This window comes from Catharus ustulatus, chromosome 1, assembly GCF_009819885.2.
Source record: "Catharus ustulatus isolate bCatUst1 chromosome 1, bCatUst1.pri.v2, whole genome shotgun sequence".
Classification (NCBI taxonomy): domain Eukaryota; kingdom Metazoa; phylum Chordata; class Aves; order Passeriformes; family Turdidae; genus Catharus; species Catharus ustulatus.
In genome coordinates this window covers 149,631,779-149,658,133 of record NC_046221.1, presented here as the reverse complement: position 1 = coordinate 149,658,133, position 26,355 = coordinate 149,631,779, and the positions used below count along the sequence as shown (strand labels likewise).

The window sequence follows — 26,355 nt, the reverse complement described above, 5'->3', positions numbered from 1 at the left end:
CCTGCCGCTCCTCTCATCAGGACTGCACAAAGCTTGAAGCGTTTTAAAACAGAAAACTCTGGTGCTGCTTTATTAAAATGCCTTTCTGGAGAAAGACGAATGAGACTGGACTAGAATCTCCTTTCCAGCTGCTTGCGTTGGAAGCAATGAAACAGCATGGCAGATGGTAACATCCCCTTCTTCCCCTTCCCTGTTTATGGAGCTCTGTAACTCAACAACTGGGAGAAGCTGCCTAAGTACATAGAACTTAAATAGCATCATAAATCTCCAACTCTCCCCCAGCCCACTCAGCATGCTCCATTGCAGATTGTGGTTTATCTCCTGGCAGGTGTTACCTGTCAACTCTTCTCACACCATCTCAAGCAGTGCCAAGAGCCTGCAAGTTGTGTTAAAGTCAGTGAGAGTGGGACAGTTCAAAATTATGAGCAATAGGATACTAGTTTAGCTAGATCTTGGGTTTTTTTTCCTTCTATGCTTTTTTTTTTTCCTTCCTTCCATAAGTCTATCCTAGGCAATTGTGTATTTAGGAACAATGACATTACTGAATGAGATGCCACACTGAAACTGCTAGGAAATTAAATTCTCAAAATGCCCATAAAGCTGGTAATAAGGCAGGTAGCAGGACAGATTTCTCATGCACTGCCACCAATGTGCCCCACCCAGACAATTTGAAGGATATGAGCTCTGTGTTAACTGAGTCTCACCTGCATAGCTCTGATCTGCAGACCCCAAATGGCAAATGGGGTTCTGGTGATTTCAGTGAGGTACAGGGTCTGGCACACAATAGTGGTACCTGCTACTGCTATGGGTGAGGGTACTTAATGTCACTAATTCAGCTAAAACATTGGTGTGGGAAACCTTGCAGAAGTCATTGAGACTGGACAGCCTCTAATACTCATACCTGAACTGTTATTCAAGTGAAATGTTCCATTTCCACCAGTACTCTACCCTGGACACTCATTAAGTTGTGTGCAATGAATTTTGCTGTAATTAAAATTAACTCAATAATTTTAATGGATTATTATTTCATAACAAATACCCCCTTTATAACTATGTATTTTCATACACAAAAGCCCCACTTGTCTTTCAAAACATCAATTTAATTTGCTTTTATGCTGTCTGCTCTTGTAACTGCTATTCTGCTTTCAGTACAATTTGGTGCATTCCTCCTTAAAAAGGGGTAGATCCTAAATTGTCCAAAAGCCTAAATATTTGATAAGGCCATAGCATTTATGCTTCAGAATTATCTGGCACAGATAGCTTTACTATCTGATGTGAGTTGAGACAGGCTTTTTTTCTGAGTGCAGACATCTCTCCCTGCCAGTACAGGAGAGTAGTTATGGCTCCCCTCTTACTCCGCCTAAGAGACCTAAGAGAAAGCTTCCTCCTAAAAGGAGACAGGAAAGACCAGTTGCAGCTCCAAAGAAAAGAAGAAAAGTACATAGAGTGGATCAATATTCTACGGAAACTCGTCGGAAGAAAGTAAGTTCCAAAAATTTATGATGGAAGTGCCACATTTTAGGCACTACGCTGTCTTTATTTTTTTCAATTTGGGAGTTCATTCCATGCTTCAGGTTGGGATTTTGCAGCCAAAATATAAATGTACTGAAGGACCCAAAGGAGAGCAGCCAAACCCAGACTAAGCCTTCTGGGAGCTGTGTTTTTCTTGTTTCAGGCTGTTTGCATTAGTGAAAGTTATCTTTATAATCTCTTTACTTTTAAAAATCCAACCATCAGCTGAAGGCTATGTCAGAAAAATCTACCGCTGCTGCTAACCCTTCTGGACTATTACAAGTTCTGCAATATGCTGTAGCCTCTGTAGCTCCCAGCTCATGGGAGCATGGTGATTATTTGAGGTTTTGTGTCTAGTCACCATGGTTGTAGAAATGTCCTGAAAATGTGACTAATAAAATCTAAAAGAGAAAGAACATTTGTTTTAAAAATACACATTTTCAAGTAACTTTGTGACTTTGGAGGGTAAGGAATTTTATTGCAGGATTTCTGAATGGTGTGTTTGCAAGAGGTGGTGCATAAGTCTGTTTTCACAAGAAAAGCATCAAATACAAATTGCTTTATTAGGAAAAAGTGCAAGTGGATGAAAGAAGTATTCCTTAGGGTACTGTCTTATCCACCTGGCACTAACAATCTATGTATTTCTCCTTTAAACTAGAAATAATAGCCTTTATACTCCACAGTATCCTATAAGAGGCTATAAACATTCTTTTCAAGAGATTTTTTGTGGGGATATTTTTTGATTTGTTGCACAATTCAACTTTAAAGAGTTATTTTGAGGCACATTATGTATGTGTAAAAACATGGCAGACAGGGACATGCAAAAAAAAAAAATCACATATAGAATCCTAGGAATTTTCCAGAGAACTTTTAACATTTTAAGATTTACCTGAGAGGAGAACTAATAACTACTATGGATGATATTGCTATTACTCACTAATTGCCATTCCAAGCTATACCCTTCTGACATGAAATATAGTAGAAACAACATTCCTACTGATGTGAACATATGTTGCTCTTTTTTCTGCCTTTCTCTGAATGAAAAGGTCTTCCAACCTTACCCCTAAAGAACTTTTTCTAATAAGTTAACTGTGAAAATCTGACACGGGAAACAAACCCTACTATTACATAATAGTTGCCATCATATCTGCAAGTTAATCTCTTATTGCTGTTTGACAGCAATTAAATGCAGTGCAGCATGGATCCTACCAATTTTTTTAAAAAAAATTTAAAAGTAAGATTCTTTTTTCTTCGTTCCTTCCTTCCTTCTAATCAGACTTCTGTGGGAAAACCTGTGAGAGAATCCAACTGGTTTTTGTGTATTTCAGATCCCACACTCAGCACTTTCAAAATGCTACAAAACTCTTTATTGTAGCACCATCCAAGAGATCCACGTATCTTGAAAGATATGGTTCTGTACAGTCTTCCAACGTCTTGACATTAGGTGAAGAAAGGTTTATGCAACAGCTTTACTTGTTTGCCAATAAATCTTTGAAAGTTACATCTGGGAGGAGCTGTAAGAGGAGGTCAGATTGCTGAAAAGGGTAGCTAAACAGAACTATCACTTGAAATCCTTGAATTATTGTTTCTCTACCTTTTTATCATCATTATTATTTTTTAAAAGAAGACTCAACCTTGCTGACAAAAGTAAACATTACAGGCAAATCTGTCGGATTTCCAGCTTCCTTGAATATTCTTTGGATTCTGAGTAAAAGTTGTATTTCCTTATGATTGACACAATATAAATAGACTTCCATAAAAATGGAATTCCCATTTGTAGAAGAAATTCATTCTTCTTGGATAGTGAAAGAATGCTGAAACAGAAAATTTTCTTTTTTCTTAACTTGAAGGTTTCCAAGTTTTAACTTGACTACTTAGGCTTTCCTGAATTAAAAGATTTCAAAAATTCACCCTTTGTCTGAATCACTTCCATATGCTGCAGAAATTGTTCATCCTGTTCTCCACTGTGATTCCTTCTCCTGTAAGTCCCTTCTCTGTGTATTTATAGTGCCACATGGGAGCTGACATTTCCTGTCTTGTAACCTAGCACACTCATTTAATATCTATCCCTTAATGACTCAGGCAGAGGGAGAATTTCTGAACATCTCTTTCTCGGTCACACTAGCATCGTGTTTGTTTTAGAAAATTCTGCTGAAATCTAGTTTTTTCTCATCCAAAATTTGTTATCATTCTGTTTGTCATTGGAAGGATTTTTTGTTGTTGATACTTGAACCAGCCAAATTAAACAGACTAGTGAGGAAAAAGTTGCCGTATAATGACAACAAATGTTTTCTTCTCAAAATCAAAACAAAATGAGTCCTCTGCCTAGAATCTTACTTTTCCCCTCTGTGCCATCTGGTAAAAAATACTTCATTTTCTTAAGGCTGAAAACGTAGTCCTGTGTCTTGCTTTCTTCTGGTTTTTGGGGGAGTTTTGTGGTTCATATTGTTTTGTTTTGTTTTGTTTGAATTTTTGTTTTGTTTTGTTATGAAAAAGAAACTTAAATGAAGAAATCACAGTACAGTATCTGTGTCCTCTGGGGCCTGCTGGCAATTTTGCCAGAACTGTCATTTGAGCTGTTGGAAGCTCTTGGCTCTGAGCTCACTCTGAGCCCCCTGTGCTACTCAAGTGACGTGCATGTTGTCATCCTGGTATCAGATGTCCTTTGAAGTGAATTTCATTAAGTGGCTTGGCATGTGAATCCCAAGTCTAAAGCTTAATTTCATGCTCATTGTTTCACTAAACCATTCACATAAAATACTGTTTTCTTTTAAAGGCACTGCTTTTTATCTGTAAGAAACAAACTGAACCCCCAAGTCACATGTGTTTTTTTATCTACACATTGTTATACCAACTGTACACATGTTCATGGGAGGCCTAGGATCAGCCATAAAGACCTTTTGCTGTCTTGTGTCAACATCTCAGCAGGGCTTTCTCACAATGAAGTCATGGTGTGGATATACAAAAAAAAATGGTACAATAATTTTAGGAGTAACAGCTCAGCCAAGGCTTTGCCTCTTGACCTGGATGATTTTCCATTAGAGTTTTGCCAAAGGACCTCCATTTGTAGAAGCAGGAACATTGCAATGATAGAATTAACTTTTTTTTCCCCCTTCTGAATATTTATACAGATGATGGTGAATCCTCTGAGAGAGATTGACAAGACAGTAGGACAACTAATGGATGGACTGAAACAGTTGAAACTACATCGATGTGTCAATGTTATATTTGTTGGTGATCATGGTAAATTTTAAACCATACTATTTATTAGGAGATAAGTGTTCAAGCAATGTAGCTGCAAATATAATAGGTAACCTAAATCAAAGTTCCATTTAAGATATTTTTGGGCTGATCTTTTTTTCTTGTAGTTTAACTCACAAAATAAACCAGTTGGTGTGGACTCGCCATTCAGCTCACCTGTTAATTTTCATGGAGGGACACCTTCATAATAGTGATCTGGATATTTACTTCTTTACTCAGAGTTTTTCAAATCTTGGTGTTTCTGATATCACATCCAAGTGTAGCTCTTCTTGCATGTATTGGAGGGCAATAATTTACCTAGAATAATCATCTTGTCTGTTTTTATGGAATGAAAAATTTAATAAACTTGTTCTCCTGTACATAAGAAGAATAGGACTTTAGATTGAGGCATTTCCATGGCAATTAGTGGGTCAAGTTATCCTACCAGAAGAAAGACTGGAGTATCTTCCTTATATCTACGGAATATAAGACTGTCCCTCACTTAGATGGAAAAATCATCAAAATAATGGAAGAAGGATGTAAAAAGATATTTCATGGTCAGATGTAGTCACCTAAAAGCACAGATGTTATTTGGTTCATCTTATTCCTTCAAACATTAGAATAAACTTTGCAATATAGGAAATAGTAAATATTAGCAAAGATAAAAAGGGAAGGAAAGTTTTATTACAGGAAAACCTGGGTTTGCATAACTTTTTTAGTGGTACCACCAAAGGCCCTCTTCTTTTTAGATCTTTATTTCTGACAGTCTCCCATGAGCTGTAACATCAGCAATAAAATGGCATATGCCTCGTTTCTGGCTGAGGGTAGAGAAGGGTAACGCTCAGGAAGGATTTCCAGGGGTGGCAGTTTTGTGCTGAGAATCTCCTGTGGCTGGCAGTACATTCCTCCCCACCACAAATATCTGCAAGAGAAAATTGTTTATCTGCGGCTTCCTTAGGACAGACCACCAAGAGACAATACCTTGTGTGTGCTATTCTTCTTAAAATCATTTGTTTAAAAAGAAATAATCCCCAATGTTGTACATTAAACTAGAAACAGACTTTGATTTTTCCATGAGTTTAATCTGGAGTTGAGTCAGTGGACACATGGTGTATGTAGTGACTGTTCTATGATGCTGAGACTGGTATTTCTCTCACATAGGCACTCCTACTTTGAATCCTACCAGTGTATTATGTTGTAATTAGATAGCTGTAAAGAACAAGATTAGTCATTCAAAAGGAAATAATACATAGGCTGATTGGGGTCTCCTTTTTTTACTGTTCTGGAAAATGTGTTTATTTTCAGGGTGGATTAGTTTTGCATTTTCTTTCTGCAGGGATGGAAGACACGACTTGTGAAAGGACTGAATTTTTAAGCAACTATCTGACTAATGTGGATGATATAATTTTGCTTCCTGGATCTTTAGGGCGAATTCGCCCTAGGTCTAGCAATAACCTGAAGTGTAAGTAAATTTAACTGTACCCTTTATATACTGATAACTAAACTCTATTCCTTCCTTGAAATGATGCTGTCCAAAGAGTGTAAACTTGCAGGGTTCTGGCAGGAATTTCATAGGGAATGCCACTGAAGACATCTGCTTGCTCCCTTTCCAGTCTGGACTTGACAGATCCCACAGTGGTAGAACTGTCAAGGGGGGGGCTTCAATGTTCTGGGTTAAATGCCACTCTTTTATCTCAAGAAGGAATGGAAACTCCAAGCCAGTTTCACATGCCAGCTTATGTGTCAGTGTGAGTTTATTCATGCACTTTTCTCCTCTGTCAACAAAAACTGTATTTGGGCGATCTCAGCACTGCACAGCTTGGATGTGAAAAAAAAAAAAGAAAGCATCTGGTACATTTTATGAGCTAATAGGAAACAAGTGACTTGTTAATTTTGAATTCAGTAGTTTTATCATACTTTTGGCATAGATGAGAAGTCATGTGGGCTGTTAAACAGCAACAGACTGGAGATGTTGAAGGATATAAGGAAGATTAGAACATGCATTCAGGGCCAATGTTGCCAGTAAAACTTGCTATTTTGAACCACACTATTAGAAGTTTACCCTCATATAGTGTTTGAGATTATGTAACTGATCTTTGACAATCACTCTCAGGGCTCAAGCAAGAGTCCTTTGGTGAAACTAACTCTGTAATGTCAAGCATTTCAGACCAGCTACCCTTCTTTTGCCTCCAGGGCAGCAGTACCAGAACAAGGCTTGTGCCAGCCACCCTGACTGCTCTGGCTCACCATACGAGGCTTTGCCAGCATTTAAGCTACTATGCAAACTGTGTAACTCATAAATAAACCATAAGTACCCGTGTTTTTTGCACCATATGCTTACAAGAGTGATGACTTTTAATAGAAGTGAAGACCAGATAGCTGGGATAGCCAAGTGTTCCCTCACAACACTTCAGATACACTCTGGGTGAGGACAAATTTCATGGAAGATCCATCTTTGAAGATTAGATACTTGCAGAATAATAGCAAAAATCATAAAACTATGGTAAAACATCCTTAATACTGATTTGTGTATGCATTATTTTACTTTAAACTTTTGTATCTGGGTATTTATGCTCAAGGAATATATGATGAGAGTGTAAAGATTTGTTGAAAATAGTGCATGTTGTTCAAATTTTGTAGACTAGCATGAGACTAAATTCCTACAGTCTACTGTGAACAGATTTCAGTTCTGAGAAGTCTTTATTTTTAAAGATCTTTCAATCCTTATTTTCCCAAATTGCTGAGAAAAATAAGTTTTCCTTGGAGAATGAATGGTGATATGTTTCAAAAAGATCAGCCTGTCTCACCTCTGAGTCATACCACTGGTTTTCCACAATAACATTTTCCTCTTATGTGCTCTGTCTGCAGCTCCCTAGTTTGAATATTTGCAATTGCTTATAAATCAGCAGTTTGAACACAGAACAAAGAAGCATGTTTCTTACATGTAGAACTGGGGTTTACCTCTTTAAATGGCAAATTACCAAATTCTTTATTCTTTATTGTTCCATAATACTGTCTTAATACTGCAAACACACTTTTGCAATGCAAAAACCTGCAGCTTGTGTTTTGAAATGCAATAGAGCCCATTTCAAGCAACCAAAACAATAGTATTTGAACAGGAGATTTTCACTTCCCAAAAAATGTTCTTGTAGCTTATTTTTCCTCTCGTGACTGAAAAATGTTTCCCCCCACCTCCCTATAAGAACATAGTTGTATGGATGTTACAGAGTTTGGGCTTTCTACATCTTGCATGCCCTTTTAATTGCCTGAAGACAAATCTGGAATATTTTACTGTGGCTTTTCTTTTACTCAGTAGTAGCCTATGAAATCGGTCAAATGTTAAAAGAGATCAAAAAATGCTACATATTTATCTTGCTCCTTCTAGAAGACTGTATTGTTGCATTCAAGTGTGCTTTCAAAGTTTTTCAAGGAAAGTCATTGTGTTTGGGGATAAATTTTTATTTGAAAGTAAAACAGCCAAAAGTCTTGAAAGTATGTGTTCGCAGAAAACAAAATAAGTATTATACTAAGGCCCAAATTATAAAACAGTGAGAACACTACCTAAGCAGCCACATGTCACCAAGCTATCACAGGCATATGCAGGACAGCTGGAGGTCAGCCCACCCAGAATAGATTTAGGAAAGTCAGGTCCTGCTTGATCAACATGATCACCTACGACAAGGTGACCTGCTTCTGTGAATAACATTTACCTGGACTTTTGTAAAAGGAGATATTGTCTCCTACACCATTCTCTTGGAGAAACTGGAAGTCTGCAGCTTGGACAGGTGCACCCTTCAGTGGGTAAAATATTGTCTGAATGGCTGAGGCCAGAGTGTTCCCCCAGGGTTCAGTATCGGGGCCAGTCCTGTTTAATGTCTTTATTGATGATCCGAACAAGAGGATCAAGAGCACCCAGGATCAGTTCGCAGACAACATCGAGCTGGGCTTGAGTGTTGATCTGCTGGAGGGTAGGAGAGCTCTGGTGAGAGATCTGGACAGGCTGGATCAGTGGCCCAAGGCCGGCGGTGTGAGGTTCAGCAAGGCCAAGTGCTGGGTCCTACAGCTGGGTCTGAGCTGTGACTTGGGTCACAACAACCCCAGGCAGTGCTACAGGATGAGGAACAGTGGCTGGAAAGCTGCCCTTGGGGAGTGCTGGTGACAGTGATGATCATGAGTCAGTTTGTGCCCAGGTGGATGAGAAGGCCAATGACATCCTGGCCTGGATCAGAAACTGTGGCCAGCAGGACCAGGGCAGGGATTGTCTCTCTGTATTTGGCACTGGTGAGGCTGCACCTCAAATCTTGGGTTCATGTTTGGGCCCCTCACTCAAAAAAGGACATTAGGGGGATGGGGTTTGTCCAGAGAAGGGCAACAGATCTGGGGAAGGGTCTGGAGCACAAGTCTGATGAGGAGCAGCTGAGGGAGTTGGGAATGTTTATCCTGGAGAAAAGGAGGCTCAGGGGAGACCTTGTCACTCTCTACAGCTCCCTGGAAGGAGGCTGGAGCCAGATGGGAGTCAGGCTCTTCTGCCAGGTAACAAGGGACAAGGCAAGAAAAAAAGTCCTCAAGTTGCACCGGGGGAGATTCAGACCGGATATTAGGAAAATTTTCTTTATGAAAAGGATGGTCAAGCACCAGAGCAGGCCACCCAGGGAAGTGATGAAGTCACCACCCCTGGAGGTATTTAAAAGATGGGGCACTTGTGGACATGTTTAGTGATAGACTTGGCAGTGCTGGATTAAGGATTGAACTTGATCTTAAAAGTCTTTCCAACCCAAACAATTCTGAGATTCTATGATATATACAAAGCACTTTTAGTAAAGGTCAGTGAAGTATTAGGAAGTATGCTTATCCAAACCTTGTGTTTTCTTTTGCAAATTTTTAATCTTTTCAATTTTTTTTTACCTTTGCTTAACAGATGACCCTAAAGCGATTGTTGCCAACCTTACAGTAAGTATTTAGGACTGGGAGGTATCTGTCTATGCTTCACTGTTCACTTCTTGATTTGTGACATTATTCAGCTTTCTTTTCTGACTCTTTAGACAGGAAAATCCACCAACCATTATTATAGACAAAGAATGTTAAATGGTGCCCTTCATGAGCACAAATTAATGTTTGTCATGTTTTCTGCTGTTTGCTGGTCTAGTAGCTTTTATAACCTTTTTGGGCAGTGCAGAGAGAGAATCCCTGGACTCTCTTTACTTCCTGAATTGAGTCTATTTATTCATTGCTTCAGAACTGGAAAGTAATCTTTTAAGGTAAACATTTTGCTAGCAATTTGAAGACTCTGAAAAAGTGCATTTGATAGTCTTCAACTCTACCCTTGCCATTAATGGAATAAAAGCATTTAAAATTAAAATAACAAAATAAACCCCCCCAAGTTTTGTAACCAGATGGCTTTAAATATTTCTGCAGATGACATGTACTTTTGAGCATTCACGTTTCTGCTGGAACTTAAGCTTTGGTCCAGTTAGAATAAATTCTTCATCTGTGAGTTAAGTATGTGTGATATTTTGTCTGATGGTTTCATGAAGACTGTCATGAGAACGAAACTTTCCAAATATATCTTTGAATGGTTCCCTGGCCTTGGCTGCATTTAAATACTGCACAGAAATGACTGGACTACATACTCTAGGTGTGCACTTTGTTTTCCAGACACCATCAATGATGACCTTAACAGCTTGATTTCTGTAGTCAAAGGTATTATGTGCATCTTAAGCTAACTGACAGCATGCTATTTATAACCATTTATTTTTCAGTGTAGAAAGCCTGACCAGCACTTCAAACCTTACCTGAAACAGCACCTACCTAAACGCTTGCACTATGCTAACAACCGAAGAATTGAGGATGTCCATTTACTGGTGGATCGCAAATGGCACGTGGCAAGGTAAACCCTTGCTTTTGCTTCCATCCTGATTTTCAGTCTTCTGAGGAAATGGGATGCTTAGGATTCCCGTCTGTTAGCATCCTGTGAGCAAGAGGAGTTTTGAGAACACAAAATATTTTCAGGTGTGGGAAAATCAGTAGCTGCAAAACAGGTAGAAATCCAGACTGATTTGCTCAAGCAGCTTAATGGTTTTGACTGATTAGCTCAAATGTAGAATCTGATAAATCTTTCTAATGACATGCAAGCTTAGCCCAACAGGGGAGCAGGGAATATGGGTGGAAAAGGCAGGCTTATGTGGTAAGGAGATGTTTGGGAACAAGAGTTTGATAGGTGAACGGAAAGAAAATGGAGATATTGGCAGAGTGGGTGAATGTCTGAGAATTTGTGGAAGGATGTGACAGGGTGGCCATCAAAGAGCTGTTCTGGCAGTGTATTGTATTTCAAAACAAATCTACAGAAAGACAGGGCACTTTAGCTCAGGCAAAAACTGGTTTGGGTTGCTCTTAGCCATATGACTCTGAATTTTTGGTTATGGAATATGGGCAGTGTTTACTAGTCAGCTAAAAATTGAATGAGGAAAAACCAGTTGGCACATACACGTACAGTGTGAGCGGGAGAGGAGTAGCCTTTGTTTATGGATGGTGCACAGCTTTCTATTTGAGCATGCTTTGACACAGTATATGTACAGCACATAATGCACAACAGTAATGTTGTGTATTACAGTATGAGAATGGTGGGGTCTTTCTGCATGAATCTGACTCTGCTTCTTGGAAGATGACACAGCTTTTGGCTCATGGTAGACTGTTATGAGCTTTAGATTATGGCAGGATTTTTTGCCCATATAGCTGCCAGGCAAACACACAGTGTGTTGTAAGTGCCTTTTGACATCTGTGCTTATCTTTCCGTGAATTATGCAAGGATCACTGCAGAAGCAATGAATGAGAAATTCCATTTGCTTTCTTGCATAACTCCACTGGCTGCTGGCAGGCTGCCCCATTGGGGTTATGTATATTTCAAAGAATCACACTCTGAATTTTAGGTCTATATAAGCTCTAGTTTTAAGAGTTTTACTGGAACAGATGAGATTGCCCAGGTTGATTTACATTTAGTAATTTCTTGTTAATTACATCAGTCTTTCTTTTCCTTGTTTCTTAATTTTCAGAGATCTCATTCACCAGTAATTCATTCATTAGTGTAATTGTAATTGGTAGTTAGAGGAAAATGGTCATTACAGCCCTAATTTCTGTAACTCCAGTAATTTATAAGGCCAAAATCAAACTTTGACTGAACATTATTTTATTGCACATGAAGACATTAATTTGTAGGATAATGTGGTCCCTTGTATGTATTCCCTGCACATGGCCCTATAAAAATGCATAGAACTACTCTGAAATAAACTGGTGATTATAATTCCTATCACACAATACTTATTTTTCCACATATTTTGAAAAAAACCCAATAACAAGCTGATAATTAGCATTCCTATGGTACAGCACTTATTATCCCAGCTATTTGTCTTAATGAAAATCTTTTTCCAGCTTTCTTTCTGCTACCCATTCTTGTTTATTGGGCTGAAGGTAAACAGGTGAAAGCACTTTATAGAATTGTATGACATTTGCAGCATTGTAACATCACAAAATGCTTTCTGAGCTGCCTCTGTTGGCCTTTTGAGGATTGGAAGAGTGTGGTACAACACCTCCAGTCTGCAGGAGATTATGTGATCTGAGAAAACCTGAGACAATAATAGATACTGAGGTTTTTATCAATAATTTGAGTTGTTTCTTAGAGTGGGAGTAGAGGGAGAAACTCTGAGGATGCCTGTGAGTCCCCACTACTGCTACTCATGAAAGATAAACAATGCATAGCCCTATAAACTTATCCTTCCTGCCCCAAAGGATATTGTCAGGTCAATTTGAGGAAAATTTCTAATACTTTTTTAATTTAGGAAAGCCATGGATGTTTACAAGAAACCAACAGGAAAATGTTTCTTTCATGGAGACCATGGCTATGACAACAAGATAAACAGCATGCAGGTATGAGCAGTGTCTGTGAGGGTCATTGAAAGTCTCTGGAATGTAAATATTCAATGAAAACTCCCTAAATTTTAATGCTCTTCTTCGTATTCTTTTTTTTTAAGACTGTCTTTATAGGCTATGGCCCTACCTTCAAGTACAAGACCAAAGTGCCTCCTTTTGAAAACATTGAACTTTACAACGTCATGTGTGGTAAGCTGCCTGCTTGAGAAACTGCAAAAGCAGCAACTTGTTTTAACAGGGCTTCGTTAAGGTACCCATAAGCTTATGCCCTGACTTCCTCTCTATGTTTTTTCCCTAGTCCCCCTTTCCCAAGCACTTGCTAGGAGGGCTGAAGGCACTTCTCAGGGGTCTCAATTTGCTCTGGATCTGGCCAATAAAGGGGGTTACTATAGTTTTGATGTTTGCATCTTGATGGAGATCAAATGGACACCTCTACAATGTGTGGTGTTCACATCTCAGCTGTCTAGGAAGGAAATTTATCTTCAGAGACTGCTTCTGTATCTGCATGTCTCATGCAGCAGTTCAGGTTGATCACTTAGTTTTCTGTGGCATTTCCTGGTATGATTATGTTTCCTAAATTTCTACTGAAGCCATGAAAAAGAATCTGATGATGTATACAGACATTTGTTAGTGTCTTTTCTTTAGTACTGACTTTCTAGAACAGTGAAACTTTCAAGGTGTAATTCACAATAAAATTTTGAGGTGTTTCAGAGATGCAATTCACTTCCCCCTGCCCCACCCAAAACATGTAATATGTAAGGGGTAGTTAGTCCTTATTTAGAAATCACTGTGTTGCAGATGTTTAGTGTGAGGTCAGCACCTTAACCATAGGTTTTTACTGGGAGCTGAAGGAGTAGTTAAAAAAAAAACTTCGTAAAACTTTTAAACTTTTCCAGTGTCTTGATGAAAATTAATATTTTGTCATAAAGGCAAAGATACTATTTATGTGGCATTTACAATTTTATTATTTGGAGAAAAAATCAGTGTTTTTATTACATTAAAAGCTTTCACTAACTTGCTGTGGGCGTAAAGAGTATTACTAATAATGTTGGCTGGATAGAGTTACTGCTTGAATACATGTTTGGAGTCTAACCACCATTTATTTTCCCTTGGTGGTTTCATAGATCTGCTTGGATTAAAGCCTGCTCCTAATAATGGTACCCACGGAAGTTTAAATCACCTGCTGAGAGCCAATGTTTATAAACCAACTGTGCCAGATGAAGTTGCTAAACCACTGTATCCTGTAGCTCTACCATCTGCATCAGATTTTGATATAGGATGTACATGTGATGATAAGGTAGGTGTTTAGGATCTGTGGAAGCCTCCACTGTTAGCAGTAGTTTTGGTGTAGTTGTAGCCATTTTATTTGTTTTGAGAGGGTTCGATCTGTAAGAAATCCCCAGGTCCCTCCTTGGAAGTCTTTGTGTCCCCTTGGAAAAAATTTTTTTTTTTTTTGTAAAAGAAGAGAGAAGAAAATCCTCACTGTCTTATAGCACCCCAGTTTTGTTTTGTTAGTAAAATGAGATATCAATGCTCTAGTGGTCCTAATCTCATTCCTTTTTTTTCTGTTCTTGAGAAGAACAAGTTGGATGAACTCAACAAGCGCTTTCATGTCAAGGGAACAGAAGGTAAGAGCCTAGTGCTTCAGTTAATGAAAGCTGATTTCTTTTTCTTTTGTAAATCACTTTGCATCATTAAAACCAGAGAAACTCCTGGTGTGGTTTAGTTAATGTGTAGTAAACTGTCTTTGAGTAGCTGTCAAAGTAGCCTACAGACACACATGAGATCTGTGGGCAAGATGAAGTGCTGCTCACTTGAGAAAGTAACACATTATCTTTTGCTGAAACAAGACTAAAGTATTGTTCAAAGCGATGCAAGTTTTAACTCTTCCATTTTATCACCTCTAGGAGTTTTAAGCTCAGATGTGAAGGCAGAGACAAGAGGAAAGGAGAGGGTGCATGAGGCAGTCCTCTGTTCAACTACAGGCTGTAAATGGGGAAGAAACCAGTCTATTTGTGGGCTGGGTTTTACCATGGTTATCCATCCCAGCTTAGGTTTCACCTAGAAAGGATGTTATAGCTGCTTTGACATCCCTAAGTCTTAATACTTGGTTTTCAAGGTGCAGATTACACAGTGAAACAAATGCTCTGCTAGTTCAGGCTGCTCAGTGACATTCTGCTCCTCTTCAGTGCTCAAGTCAATGTTATTCCCAGGAGAAAGCATTCCTAACTCTCCTGGACACTAGTTCCTGCTGTGTGCCAGCGCTGACTTCTGTGTGGCTGCACTTTCAGCTGCATCGGGGCTGTGGTCCGGGATAAAGTGGAGCAATAGGAGCAGAGGAGAGGGGATGGGAACTGCTTTTCTGAGCAGCATTACTGACTGAAAGGCTCACCAAAGCAGAGTTTTCTCACAGTGGTGATAGAGTTCAGCATAACAATTCACAGCATTTCCCTTACCATAACAAGTGTCCAAATTGGCAAATTCTGAAGCTTTCAGTTTAGACTGAATTAGACTGGATTTTTGAGGTACCTCGAATTGCATTGTTCAGATGATTAAAGAGATTTGTTTTAATTCCCTTATGAAGGTATTTTCAGTTTCTCTGTTGTGAATGGGCAATGCATCCTATCCTTTAGAAACTAAAGGTGACCTTATTCCTCTTCTTTGTGAATGAAATTCCCTTTCTGCAGCTTTCACCTTGTTAAACTAATTTTCTCAATTAATGAGGAGCTACTCCTCACTCTGGCAATTCATGGCATCAAGAAAAAACACCCTTACTGTTGTAGTTCAAATCTCAACATCTTTATTTTGCTTTCTGGTTTTCATTCTTCTTCACTGTAGTAACATAAAAATAGTATTTTTGGTGTATTTTAAGATGTAAGCATTTAAACCGATTGCATTTGCTCATTTGTCAATCTTCTGTTAAATGGCATGATGTGTCCTTATTTGAACAAGCAGTTCTGCTTCATGCAAGTTTTGTTTTACTTCATGGTGCACTTTACCACATGGTGAACCATGTTGTTATTCACAGAAGAAAAAGATTACTTCAGCTTCTCTTGAATAAAACAAGTTTATCATCTTTGTCCGTAGACTAGGCCTTTCCTATTTTTTTCCTTGTGCCCTATAAAAACATCCTCTGTTTGTACTCAAGCACTAATAAAACATGCCCTTTTCTTTCAGGTTAAATGCTTATCTGGGAACTGTGTTAGGCCACTTTCCTTGTTTCTATGTTTTAATTTCCAAAAGCAAGCCAAGTGCGTTTGCCAAAAGGTTATCAAATTCAATGGCCTGTACAGGACAATGCAAGATTATCCAGGAAATTTATTTTTCTTTTATCTCTTTCAATGTTTTATGTCTTTTTATAAGCAAACTTGTCAGAGTTATCTAAGGACATTTAACCATATCACCAAGACAGAAGGGCTGTTTTTACAGAGCTGGAGGCGTCATTTTATAGCCGAAGTTAGGAAAAGTTTTTTTCTTAGTTTGTATCTTTGGTGTTACTGACAAAAAAATAACTCATCAGTCTTCAAAACAAATCTGTATCAGCCAAGTGGGAAAAAACTACTCTGAGTGACCACTTTTGCTTCCCTTTTGGGATAGTCTTTACAGAAAACATAGGAAGGAGAGAAAGCCCACTGAATAGTGGAAGGACTGATAGACTGGGGACTCATTTAAAGCTATGAAAAGAAAGTGCTTATCACCTCACCGTGAGAGATGTGGACACAAAGATCACGATTTTGGAAAAACACCCTCTCTCCACCCTGTGACACAAACAAGCTTTCAAGTGTAGAAGGGACTTTTAAAACCAAAGGGTGTTTGTGAGCCTGGAAAGGGGATTGCAGCCAGAACAGTTATTTTTCTCTCTCTGTCAAAAGATTTCCTTAGTAGTTATTTGGGGTCAGTATCCCATTAATGAAATCTGATGAAAAGCCAACCTCCCCTTTTTATTCATCCTTAAGATTTTCAGTAATAAATGTAAATGTAATTTCTTTTGATCTTTAGAGAAGCATCTTTTATATGGACGCCCTGCAGTACTGTATCGCACAAAATACAACATCTTGCATCACCATGACTTTGAAAGTGGCTACAGTGAAACATTCCTGATGCCTCTCTGGACATCCTACACTATTTCCAAACAGGTTAGTGTTCTCTCTACTCTTGAAATGTGCTTTAAAAATCTTGGGGAAATTTCTTTGATATCTGTGTTCTTGAAGCCCTAAAATTTCCATTCGCCACCAGAAATTATGTCAAGTACCATTGTAAACAATGCCCAAATTCTTTTATTTCCTTTATGACAGAAGAATTTTAAGGTGGAAAGGTTGTGTAATTCTTCTCTGGTTTTAATTTTAATTATAAGTTTTGTTCAGCGGGGGTTTGTTTTATTATGAGCAACTTCATTTGAATTATCTCCCATGGGGATTTCTGCTCCCTAAAGAAGGGGCTATGCAGCAATGCAGGAGCAGATTTGGTTTTACAGCCAAACACCAGGCCTTCTGTGTAGTCTGTATGACCTAGTTTCCTTTTATCTGTAAAAGCTGAAATTGCATTTTTTTTATGTCTCCATGTTCCTCAATGCAGGCAGAGGTATCAGGTGTCCCGGAGCACCTGGCCAACTGTGTGAGGCCTGACCTCCGCATTTCTCCAGGAAACAGCCAGAGCTGCGCTGCCTACAGAGGAGACAAACAGCTCTCCTATGGATTCCTTTTCCCTCCTCGTAAGTTTAGACAGCTTTTAGTTCCTAGGGATTTTGTAATTTTCTTGTTTTGTTAGGAGAAAACCTTTGGTGTGAACATACTCCAGGCAAATCCCATCAGATAGAAACAGAATAATTTTGACTTCAAACACTAGTAAGATAAACATATTTTAAATTTATAAATCCAAATTAGACTCTTGCATACTGTAAAAGTTTCTACCATCCTATAGAAACAGTGATAGTAGAAAACCTGTGTAAAACAAACATCCTTGATTCTCCTGATGCGCTTGCTTTGCTTCAGTATTGGATCAATGATCTTCTGGGATTAGTAAATGTTGAAGGGGCACAACTGTCTCACAATTGTGAACTTCATTGTTCTGCCTTCCTCACTCAGTGGCTGAAATATTTTATGGTAGATTTCTCAAATGGAATTACTGGTGCAGAGACTTGCTCAGAAGTAGAAGAGAATCCCACACTCCTCTCCCAAGAAAATGTTGACTCTTTTATTAAAGCCTGTAGAGCTCTCTGCCTTTTAAGCAGCAAAAATAGATAAGCTATATGAAAACATTTTGAACTGACTGACAGTTGAAGCAAAGATAAAATTTTTCCTTTCCATGTTCAGCTGTCACATTAAAGACAAATTTTGTGTATCGAGTGTGCACTTCTGAATATAGCATTCAGATTGCTGTTTAGATTATGGTATCCCCTTTGGTTAATGTCAGGCCATTTTCAAAACATTTTTGTATTCTCTGAAATTCTTATCTTTCATCTTGTTAATATTTTTCTGTTTCCCTGTTTTCAGAATTAAGTTCCTCTGCAGAAGCAAAATATGATGCTTTTCTAATAACAAATATCATTCCAATGTATCCTGCCTTCAAAAGTAAGTGCTCTTTCCATGACTATACTTCTCTTTACCAGCAAGTTTGGTTTTTTTCTAGTTTGTGTTGGATTATGGAATTAATTGATAGAAGATGTTTAGAACATAAAAATTCAGTTATCTGTAGCCAGCAGCTGATACCTGTGGGCACCTGTATAGTGCTAGGTATGGGCAAGCCAAATACCACAAGAAAGTCTCAAGTTTTAATAAAGGTTTATTTTCCTAGGTACTGGTAAGGGCACAGCCATGCTGTTTGTCTGCAGTTGTGCTTTATGCCATTGTAATTCACTTTCTATAAGACCATTCAGATTCCCTTGTCTGTAGCCCAAGTTAGTGCAGAACATACTTAGGCAACAACTGTAACCTGAGAGTGTGCACAAGCCTGGGAGTGTGCCCTCAGTATTTTGCAGTTCAGGCACAAGTGATTGCATTTCTTTTTCTCTCCATACCCTTAGAGGGAGACTGAACATATTTATTAATTATAAAGAAAAAAGAAGAGAAAACCAATTTATGGAAAACGAGGGATGATTTAAACCTGTCTGAAACTTTCAGTGCTGCAGGGTTATATTACTAACATTTCTTTTGTCTGCATATCCCTTTTCTCTCTAGTCTTGCCAAGAGGTAGGAAAACTGTCAGGCTGTTCTGGTGGCATTTTTGGCTTGGCAGAGATTGACGAACCTTGGAAGAATCTCAAAAGCCTGTTGTGAGATTTCCAATTCAGATTTTAGGCCAGAGAGGTTTGGATAAACATCAAAGCCTGTGGAAGCCTTTTTCTTTTAAACCAGAAAAGAGTGTTTTTAATTGGAAAACCTCTGTGTAGGCCCAAGTGGTGATGTTTGCTGGAAATTTGAGCAAAAGCACTTGACTGATTAAAGAGTGAAAAATTATTGGGAATTTCCCACTCCTGAATCACCTCATAAAAATGCTCTTAATGCTAATATTAATCTAAGTATTTGGCTGAAATGCTAATCACAGGAGAACAACCCACCTCTAGCAGCTCATTTTTTCTAGTGGCCTTCTCTATCACATGTGGGTGAAGGATTCCTTGCAAAAAAATTCTGGTACTAATGTCGTTCCTGGGGAATTTCAAACCACTCCGTGTGTGCAGGTTGCAGTGCTGAGAGCCAAGTATAAGCTTATTATATGGATCCTTTTCTAGAACAGGTTAAATAGGAGGTGGCAGTGTTACACCGTGCTGACTTTGGTGGTAGTGCTGGCTGCAGAGGCCTCTTCCTCTGTTTGTGTTTACAACTCTCTGTCCCATCCCCACTGGCAATAATTCTTTGTCCACCTTTTCTATTGTGAGACTGGCTCAAGCAGCTCCTGCTCTGCTGGAGTTCCAAAAAGGATACCCCTGAGCTGGCCCCTCATTGCCCTGGCGCTGCTCTGTATGTGGTTGTGGTGGGAAGCTGAGATCTGATTTAGACACAAAACTTGAGGCAATGGGGCAAGAAGGAATCTTTCCTATTTGGGCTGTTTTTATTATTAAGGCATATGCACTGGAGGAGTGAGCAGATGGAGGAGTGCTATTGCCAAGTGATTAGGCTGAGGTTCTTGTTAGACCACTGCTGGTAAAGGAGCCCTGGCTATCAGCCCCAGCTGGGACTGCATGTGAACTGAGCAGTCTTAGAACAAGGTGTGTACAAGGGGGCTTTCTAAATCTGTCTTTGCCACCAGCTTGAGAGAACCATGGACTTAATGGTCTGAGCTGGCAAGACAAGTGTTAAACTCTTGTAAGTCTGAGAAGTTTTGTTTACCCACACTCCTGTTAGTTAAAATAAAAAGGAAAAATAACTAAAAGAGTGATATCACTAGAAGTTCCAATGTGTTCCATCTCTGTGAGAATCTTAACCTGTTGAGGAGGACATGGTGGGAGAAAGTGTATCATGATCTTCCCAAAGGTTGCTGTAATGACATGACTTTGGTCATCCTTGATAGCACCTAGTTTAAAAGTTAAACATTTTGTATCAAAGGAGAATTAACAGAATTAATACAACCTTTGTATTTATCTTTCTTTTAAAATATTCGGTTTTAGCTTTTAATTACAGTACTGTATCCTTTATAAGATTAATAAAAATCCCCAAAACACACCACCTCAGCACAGTTCCCTGTAAGCAGATAACAAAGAAAAAAGAAGTGTTTAAAGAGATATCAAAAACCTGTGAACAGCTGTTTCTACAACTTGGTGAAGGAACAGCAGAATCTCTGTGCAAGGCCTATGGCAATGCCAGCCTGGGAGTGGTACCATGTATTTCCTTTATCACTGGTTGGGGAAAAAAATCAACAGAGAACAAAGAAGTCTGAATAGCCTTTACTGAAAAAAAATGAATGAAGCTGCAGTAACTCTGTAATGCTCAGTCTTTGCTTTCCCCTACTGTTATATTAATAATATCTCCTGGATTTTTATCTTCAGGAAGAAAAAATTTTGTAATCTTGACATGCTTTGACTTATCCAAATGTTGGGATGTTGTGGGGTTTTGGTTTGGTTGGGTTTTTCTGTTTGTTTTGGGGTTTTTTAAATTACTTTTGGTTGATTGGTTGGTTTGGTTTGTATTTTTTTTCCCCATAGAGGTATGGAATTATTTCCAAAGAGTTTTGGTGAAGAGATATGCCACTGAACGAAATGGAGTCAATGTTATAAGTGGACCAATCTTCGACTATGACTATGATGGTTTACATGACACACCCGACAAAATAAAACAGTAAGAGTTGGTCTTTAAACTGGTTTGTTGTTGCTTCTCTTAATGATGACTTTATCTTAAACAACTAATTACCTGCATAATATTTAATTTTTTTTGTGAGGAGACATAATTTTCTAGCTCTTTCTAAAGTTACTGGGACTGAATGCCCATGTAGGTAGGACAGTGGTAAAAATAAGGAAATGACAATTCAGCACTTAACTGTTCACCTTGACTTTGAAATTGTTTTCATCCTTGAGACAAAGTTGAATCTATTGTCTTTAAAATTCTCCAGAACTTAACAGCTATGCTATTGAGTTACACACTCAAGTCTTTTGTTAATTCACTAATGCATTCTCTCTGTGTCTCTGAACTGAAGAAGCCTTTCAGCACTGCATGATGTATTTCTGTAGCACAGTGTGAGCTAATTGGATGCTCACTTTCAACAGTTCTCAGGAATCAAATACATCTCAACAACAATATGTGTGTCCTCACACGTAGGAGAGGAAAGACCATGTTGTTTGTGTAACCTTCTTCCAAACAAGTTCATCCTTTGTGGACAAATATTTGCTTTATTCCCCCAGGTTTGTGGAAGGCAGTGCAATCCCTGTTCCAACACATTACTATGCCATCATAACCAGCTGCTTAGACTTCACTCAGCCAGCCGACAAGTGTGATGGACCCCTCTCTGTTCTCTCATACATCCTTCCCCACCGGCCTGACAACGACGAGACCTGCAATGTAAGTTGGGTTGCACTACTGCAGCCCCATGGTAAACATGGCCCTGGCATATGTGACAACCCATTGCCATTACTCCTCCATGACAGCAGCAAAAATATGGCACTATTACTGCATCTAAAATTGTCTGCAAGGACTGACATACAGTAGGTTGGCAGTATTGTTTTTTGCCTGTAGGATTCTACATTTTGTCAGTGTAACTTCAGAGCAGATTGAGGGGAGGCTGTATGCATAAACATACTGTGCTGGCAGCCAGCCTGATGTTTTCATGGAGGTTAGTTTCCATTTGCAGGTACAATGCAATCTGTCTGCTATGGCAGTCTGGGTTCATCAGTCAGCATGATTGCATCCAACCCACACAGTATTAAAAGTATATGTTGTAAGCTGCCAGGGGCAAAATGCCAGTTCTTGCTGTTTCCAGAACACCTTGATTCAAGGGAAAAGTTTGGCTTGTTGTTACAGATGGCCAAACACCCTACTGGTTTCTTTTCTGTCTTCCATTAGGATGCAAGATCCTCTACTCTAAGAATCTTGATGAAGGCTTTGGTCTGGTCAGCTCTGCAGAAAGTGCACACTTGGCAGCTGACTGGGTGGCAGGAGGGCACTGGGTCCCCCGTGGGCTCTGGCACTCCGTGAGGACAGCAGAGCTCCCAGGCAGCTGTATTTAGACTTGTCCTTCCGCCTGAACTTCTTCTCCCATTACACAGCTGTGTGGATTCCTGCACACAGACACTTCACTATAGGCTGCCAGGAGACTGTTTCCTGAATGAAAGCATTAATGTTATGAATTTTGTATTGGCAGAAAAGTTGAGACTCCTATTCCAGCTACAGGCAGAAATAGTCATTCCAACTCAGTACACAATTTACCTAGAACACTGTTTCTTTCTCACTCATCAAACAACCGTTTCCTGAATGAACGCATTAATGTCATAAATTTTGTATTGGCAAAAAAAGTTAACACTCCTATTCCAGCTACAGGCAGAAATAGTCATTCCAACTCAGAGCACAATTGACCTTTAACACTGTTTCTTTTTCATTCATCAAATGTTGCTTGCTTTCAGAGCCTGCTTTTTAAACCCATTCTTTTGGAGCAGTAATCCTCTCTCTTGAGCAGGTCTGGCATTCCCATGTTTGGATCTCAACTGTTTTGGGCAGAGATGTCTTCCACAGAAGTCTCAGAAAGTCCTACATATATTGCATTGTGGCTTTTCCCTGGACTGCTTTTCTCTGAATCAAGATCCAGTTAGTGATCTGGAAATTACTATTTTGGCAGTTATTAGTGTCTCTGCCCTTGTAACTCTGCCCATATGTAATTTTATGACAAAATAATTTATTTTTTCCCCTTTATATTGTGTGTCACAGTTCTCTTAAACTGCTGAAATCTTTTTTATGAGCTCTTTATGGCCATTTTTAGTCTTTGATTTCTTATATTTCAAACCAGGCTTCTTTTCTCTGTAGGCTGTGCTATTTGTAAATACATACAGTGTATGTATTTACAGTTTGAGAGAAACTTCAGTGCTTCTGCAAGGTCATTAGAGATATTGTTCCATGCCTTTTATGTAGCAAATAACCACTCCAAAGTATTTAAATGTTGCCCTTGAATGAAAACACAGGCAAATTTTTGCCATTGAAATCCATCATCAGCCTTACTTTCACACATGGTGTTCCACATTATTTGTTCCAAGAAGTGATTGTGTAAAACCTCACCATACTTCATGGATTAAATGTATGGGATAATACAGGAATTTTACCTTAACCTCTCCACTATTTTCTTTCAAGATTTGAAGAAATACTGGCTTTCCCTCTGCTCTGCTCTAGCTGTACACACATTCTCTTCACACAGCTGTTGAAGAACACCACTACTCTTCTCATCTGAATTTGTTCCTTTTCTGAACTGTGTTTATTCATGGTGAGGTTATGCCCATTTATTCTTGTGTCAACATTTTTCTATGTCTTAAATAGCCCTTCTCTGGGATTTACTCTAAAGATGATTTATGATGATTCTCAAGGCAAATAACTTCTCTCTATTCATGGAAGACCCAGGATCTTTTTTGCTCTTGTTAAAAGAAGATGAGACTGTTGGTAGACTTTCTATGCATCTCATCCAGTTCAATCTTTTTTTTCACCTGGATCATGAATGAGATTAAGTACTGTAGATTAGATATCAAAAAGAAAATTGTTTTCTTTCCACTAGACACAACTCTTCTGATACTGCCTATAATTTGCTTTTTCCATAGCTGTGTTATAATGGTGGCTCACATTCATGCACAACCGGTACACTCAGGTCCTCTTCTGTCAGTCTATTTGGATAACCCAATTTCATGCTGTCCTGGGAACTCCTGCATCTGCATCCTCCTCTGTGCTATTCCAGTCTTCCACTGCACCCACTGCTGGGGGTTTTGCTGGCAACTAATGACCGTGGCACAAGAAGCGAGTGTGGAAAACATTACCAAAAAATCCTTTCTAAGACCAAAATTGAAAGAACCCTAGAAAATACTAGAAAATTCCTCCAGGCCACTGTTTTCTCTTTCAGCAAAACATTAAAATTTCTTTTCATGAGTTCCTCACCCACCTGTCCACATGCATAATGTTCAGCTTTCCAGTTGATACTCAGAGAGATTCTTGTGCAGAATATCTGGTATTTTTACCCCGGATTTTGGGTTTGCCTCCGAACTGATCACCTATTCCTGTTTATCTCCATGTTTTCAATTGTTACTTTTACCTTCTAAAACTCTCTTTATACTTGAGGTGAGACTTGGCACTAAAGCTGGAGAAAATGGTCATTTTAAATGTATACACTTCATTTGTTGTTTTGTGGTAATATGATACCGTGTTAGTTGATCTCTGTGTTTAAAATCCTTGCTGCTGGGCCTGAGGCTTCGTGGGCCAGTTGTGGACTGGAGGAAAAAAAAAAAAAAAGTAGGTCAGTTGATTGATTTTCTGGAGTCATGCAAATGCTGTCTTGCCGATCTAGGTTAAACAAGCCTTCCCATCCTGTAATTTATTCATATTGCAGATCTTTTGCAAACTGCTCATATTAAAAAAAAAGTGAGCTTTGAAGCTCACTCATTACTTCATTTTGAGCTCTGCACTCTGCAGATTTCTGCTCAGAAGAAAGGCTTGAAGAAAGCAAAAATGTCACAGTGGCTGCATTTGCACTAACAACCCTGTTGAGGCATGTTTGCAGACTCCTGATTGCCAGATTGAAGGCTGAGCAGGGGCTTCCCATGGCCACATGCTGCCAGGTGGCATCCCTGGAGCATGGCACTGCAGGCAATGGGGAGTGAGCAGGACACACTCCCTCCTCTTCACTTAATCTGCATCTTTCTTTTCTTGTTCCAGACCTGGTTTTGGTCCTCAAGTTGTTAGAGATATGGACAGGAAAGCTGGTTTGGGGCTGAGAGCTTTGAACCAAACAGGTGCTGACTGGGTCATGGATGTTTGCTTTAGAGCAGCCAGCTGTGATCTGTCTGGGACTTTGTGTCCTCTCTGTGCAAACGATCACACTCACCCTCCTGCCTTTTGTTGGGTGACCCACTGCCCGGTCTGTGGCTCAACTACTGCACTGGATAGGCTCTGGCATTGCTGGAGTTTAATCTTGATCCATAAGAGGATCATTTGGTAGGAGGACGTTGCTGAGACAGTCAGGAAAGGGTTCATTTCCAGGAATAGGCCCAGAAAGAGATTTTTATCAGCAAAATTTCCAAGTCACACAGATGAAGTCGAAATACCCGAGATACAATCCACTGTTCCTTTCTTCCCTACCAATGGTGTAGAGGCACCAGCCAGAGGGGCCACAGGGGGAAAAGTCCTGTTTGCTTTGTTCTTTTCCCACGTCTGCTCCCCATCGTGCCACCCCCAGGCCTGGGTGCAATGCTTGTGCCACAGGTGCTGGGCTGTTTGAGGCACACAAACAACCACTCACTGCATGTTTTGCAGGGCTGACTTTCTGATGTGTTCGCGAGTTACCTTAGTTTGCGGATGACTCCAACATGTGCTGGTGCTGGCACAAGGCATGAGGCAGCAGCTATCCCCTAAAGGAATACAACCTGACCCAAATCACTCTGGCAGCATAACCTTCCTGATTATTTTATTTTCTTTGTATCAGGAAATGCTTGGTGAAATTCCTTTTTCTATCACAAGAGTGATAGAAGCAAAAGTTGTATGTTCCAATCACAAGAGTTTTTAGATACCTACATAAACCATTGTCCCAACTGTGTAACGAATTGCAAAGGTCCCCTAAAAGTAAAATGTAAAGATTAGAATAGTGCTGTGTTAGATGATGTGATGGTCAATTGAGAATAATGTGTAGGTGTAGAATTCAAAGTCAGACAGCCTAGAGTTTTGGCTTTGGTAATTCAAAAGTGATTAATATGGAGTTCTTTCTCTGAGGTAAAAAAAAACATGGAGTGACCAGTGGATCTAAAAACTTCTGAAACACCTGCAACTAAAGGCTAACTTTTTCTGGATGATTATGGTCTTTTTGTCAACCTCATCATAAAATGGGTACTGAAATAAAACTGTAGGATTTATCTTGCATGTTAAATGTCAAATTTATTTTCTCAGAACTCATTTATCTTATTCATTTTTGAATAAGGCACAGAGATTCTTCAAATCTGGAACAAATTTGTAGACAAGTTGCATTTGCTTTTGGAGACGATTTTTGACAAGACTTGTTATAAAACTTTTTTTTCCC

At 39.2% G+C, this 26,355-nt stretch overlaps 1 protein-coding gene across 7 annotated transcripts in view; it reads left to right on the top strand.

The window, feature by feature from the left end:
- The window catches only part of ENPP2 (ectonucleotide pyrophosphatase/phosphodiesterase 2), a 71,407-nt gene that overhangs the window by 44,435 nt on the left and 617 nt on the right, over positions 1-26,355 (top strand). For 4 of the 7 annotated variants that reach the window (XM_033082216.2, XM_033082198.2, XM_033082182.2 and 1 more), the window contains exons 12-24: positions 4,644-4,755; positions 6,089-6,214; positions 9,671-9,702; positions 10,512-10,639; positions 12,585-12,672; positions 12,777-12,864; positions 13,800-13,972; positions 14,252-14,303; positions 16,675-16,811; positions 17,251-17,386; positions 18,168-18,245; positions 20,813-20,945; positions 21,506-21,662. In XM_033082216.2, coding sequence (XP_032938107.1) covers positions 4,644-4,755; positions 6,089-6,214; positions 9,671-9,702; positions 10,512-10,639; positions 12,585-12,672; positions 12,777-12,864; positions 13,800-13,972; positions 14,252-14,303; positions 16,675-16,811; positions 17,251-17,386; positions 18,168-18,245; positions 20,813-20,945; positions 21,506-21,662 — 1,440 coding nt within the window. Of the gene's footprint in view, positions 1-1,324; positions 1,483-4,643; positions 4,756-6,088; positions 6,215-9,670; positions 9,703-10,511; positions 10,640-12,584; positions 12,673-12,776; positions 12,865-13,799; positions 13,973-14,251; positions 14,304-16,674; positions 16,812-17,250; positions 17,387-18,167; positions 18,246-20,812; positions 20,946-21,505; positions 21,663-26,355 lie in introns of all 7 variants that reach the window. The other 3 variants (XM_033082226.2, XM_033082236.2, XM_033082191.2) reach the window with 3 other exon arrangements.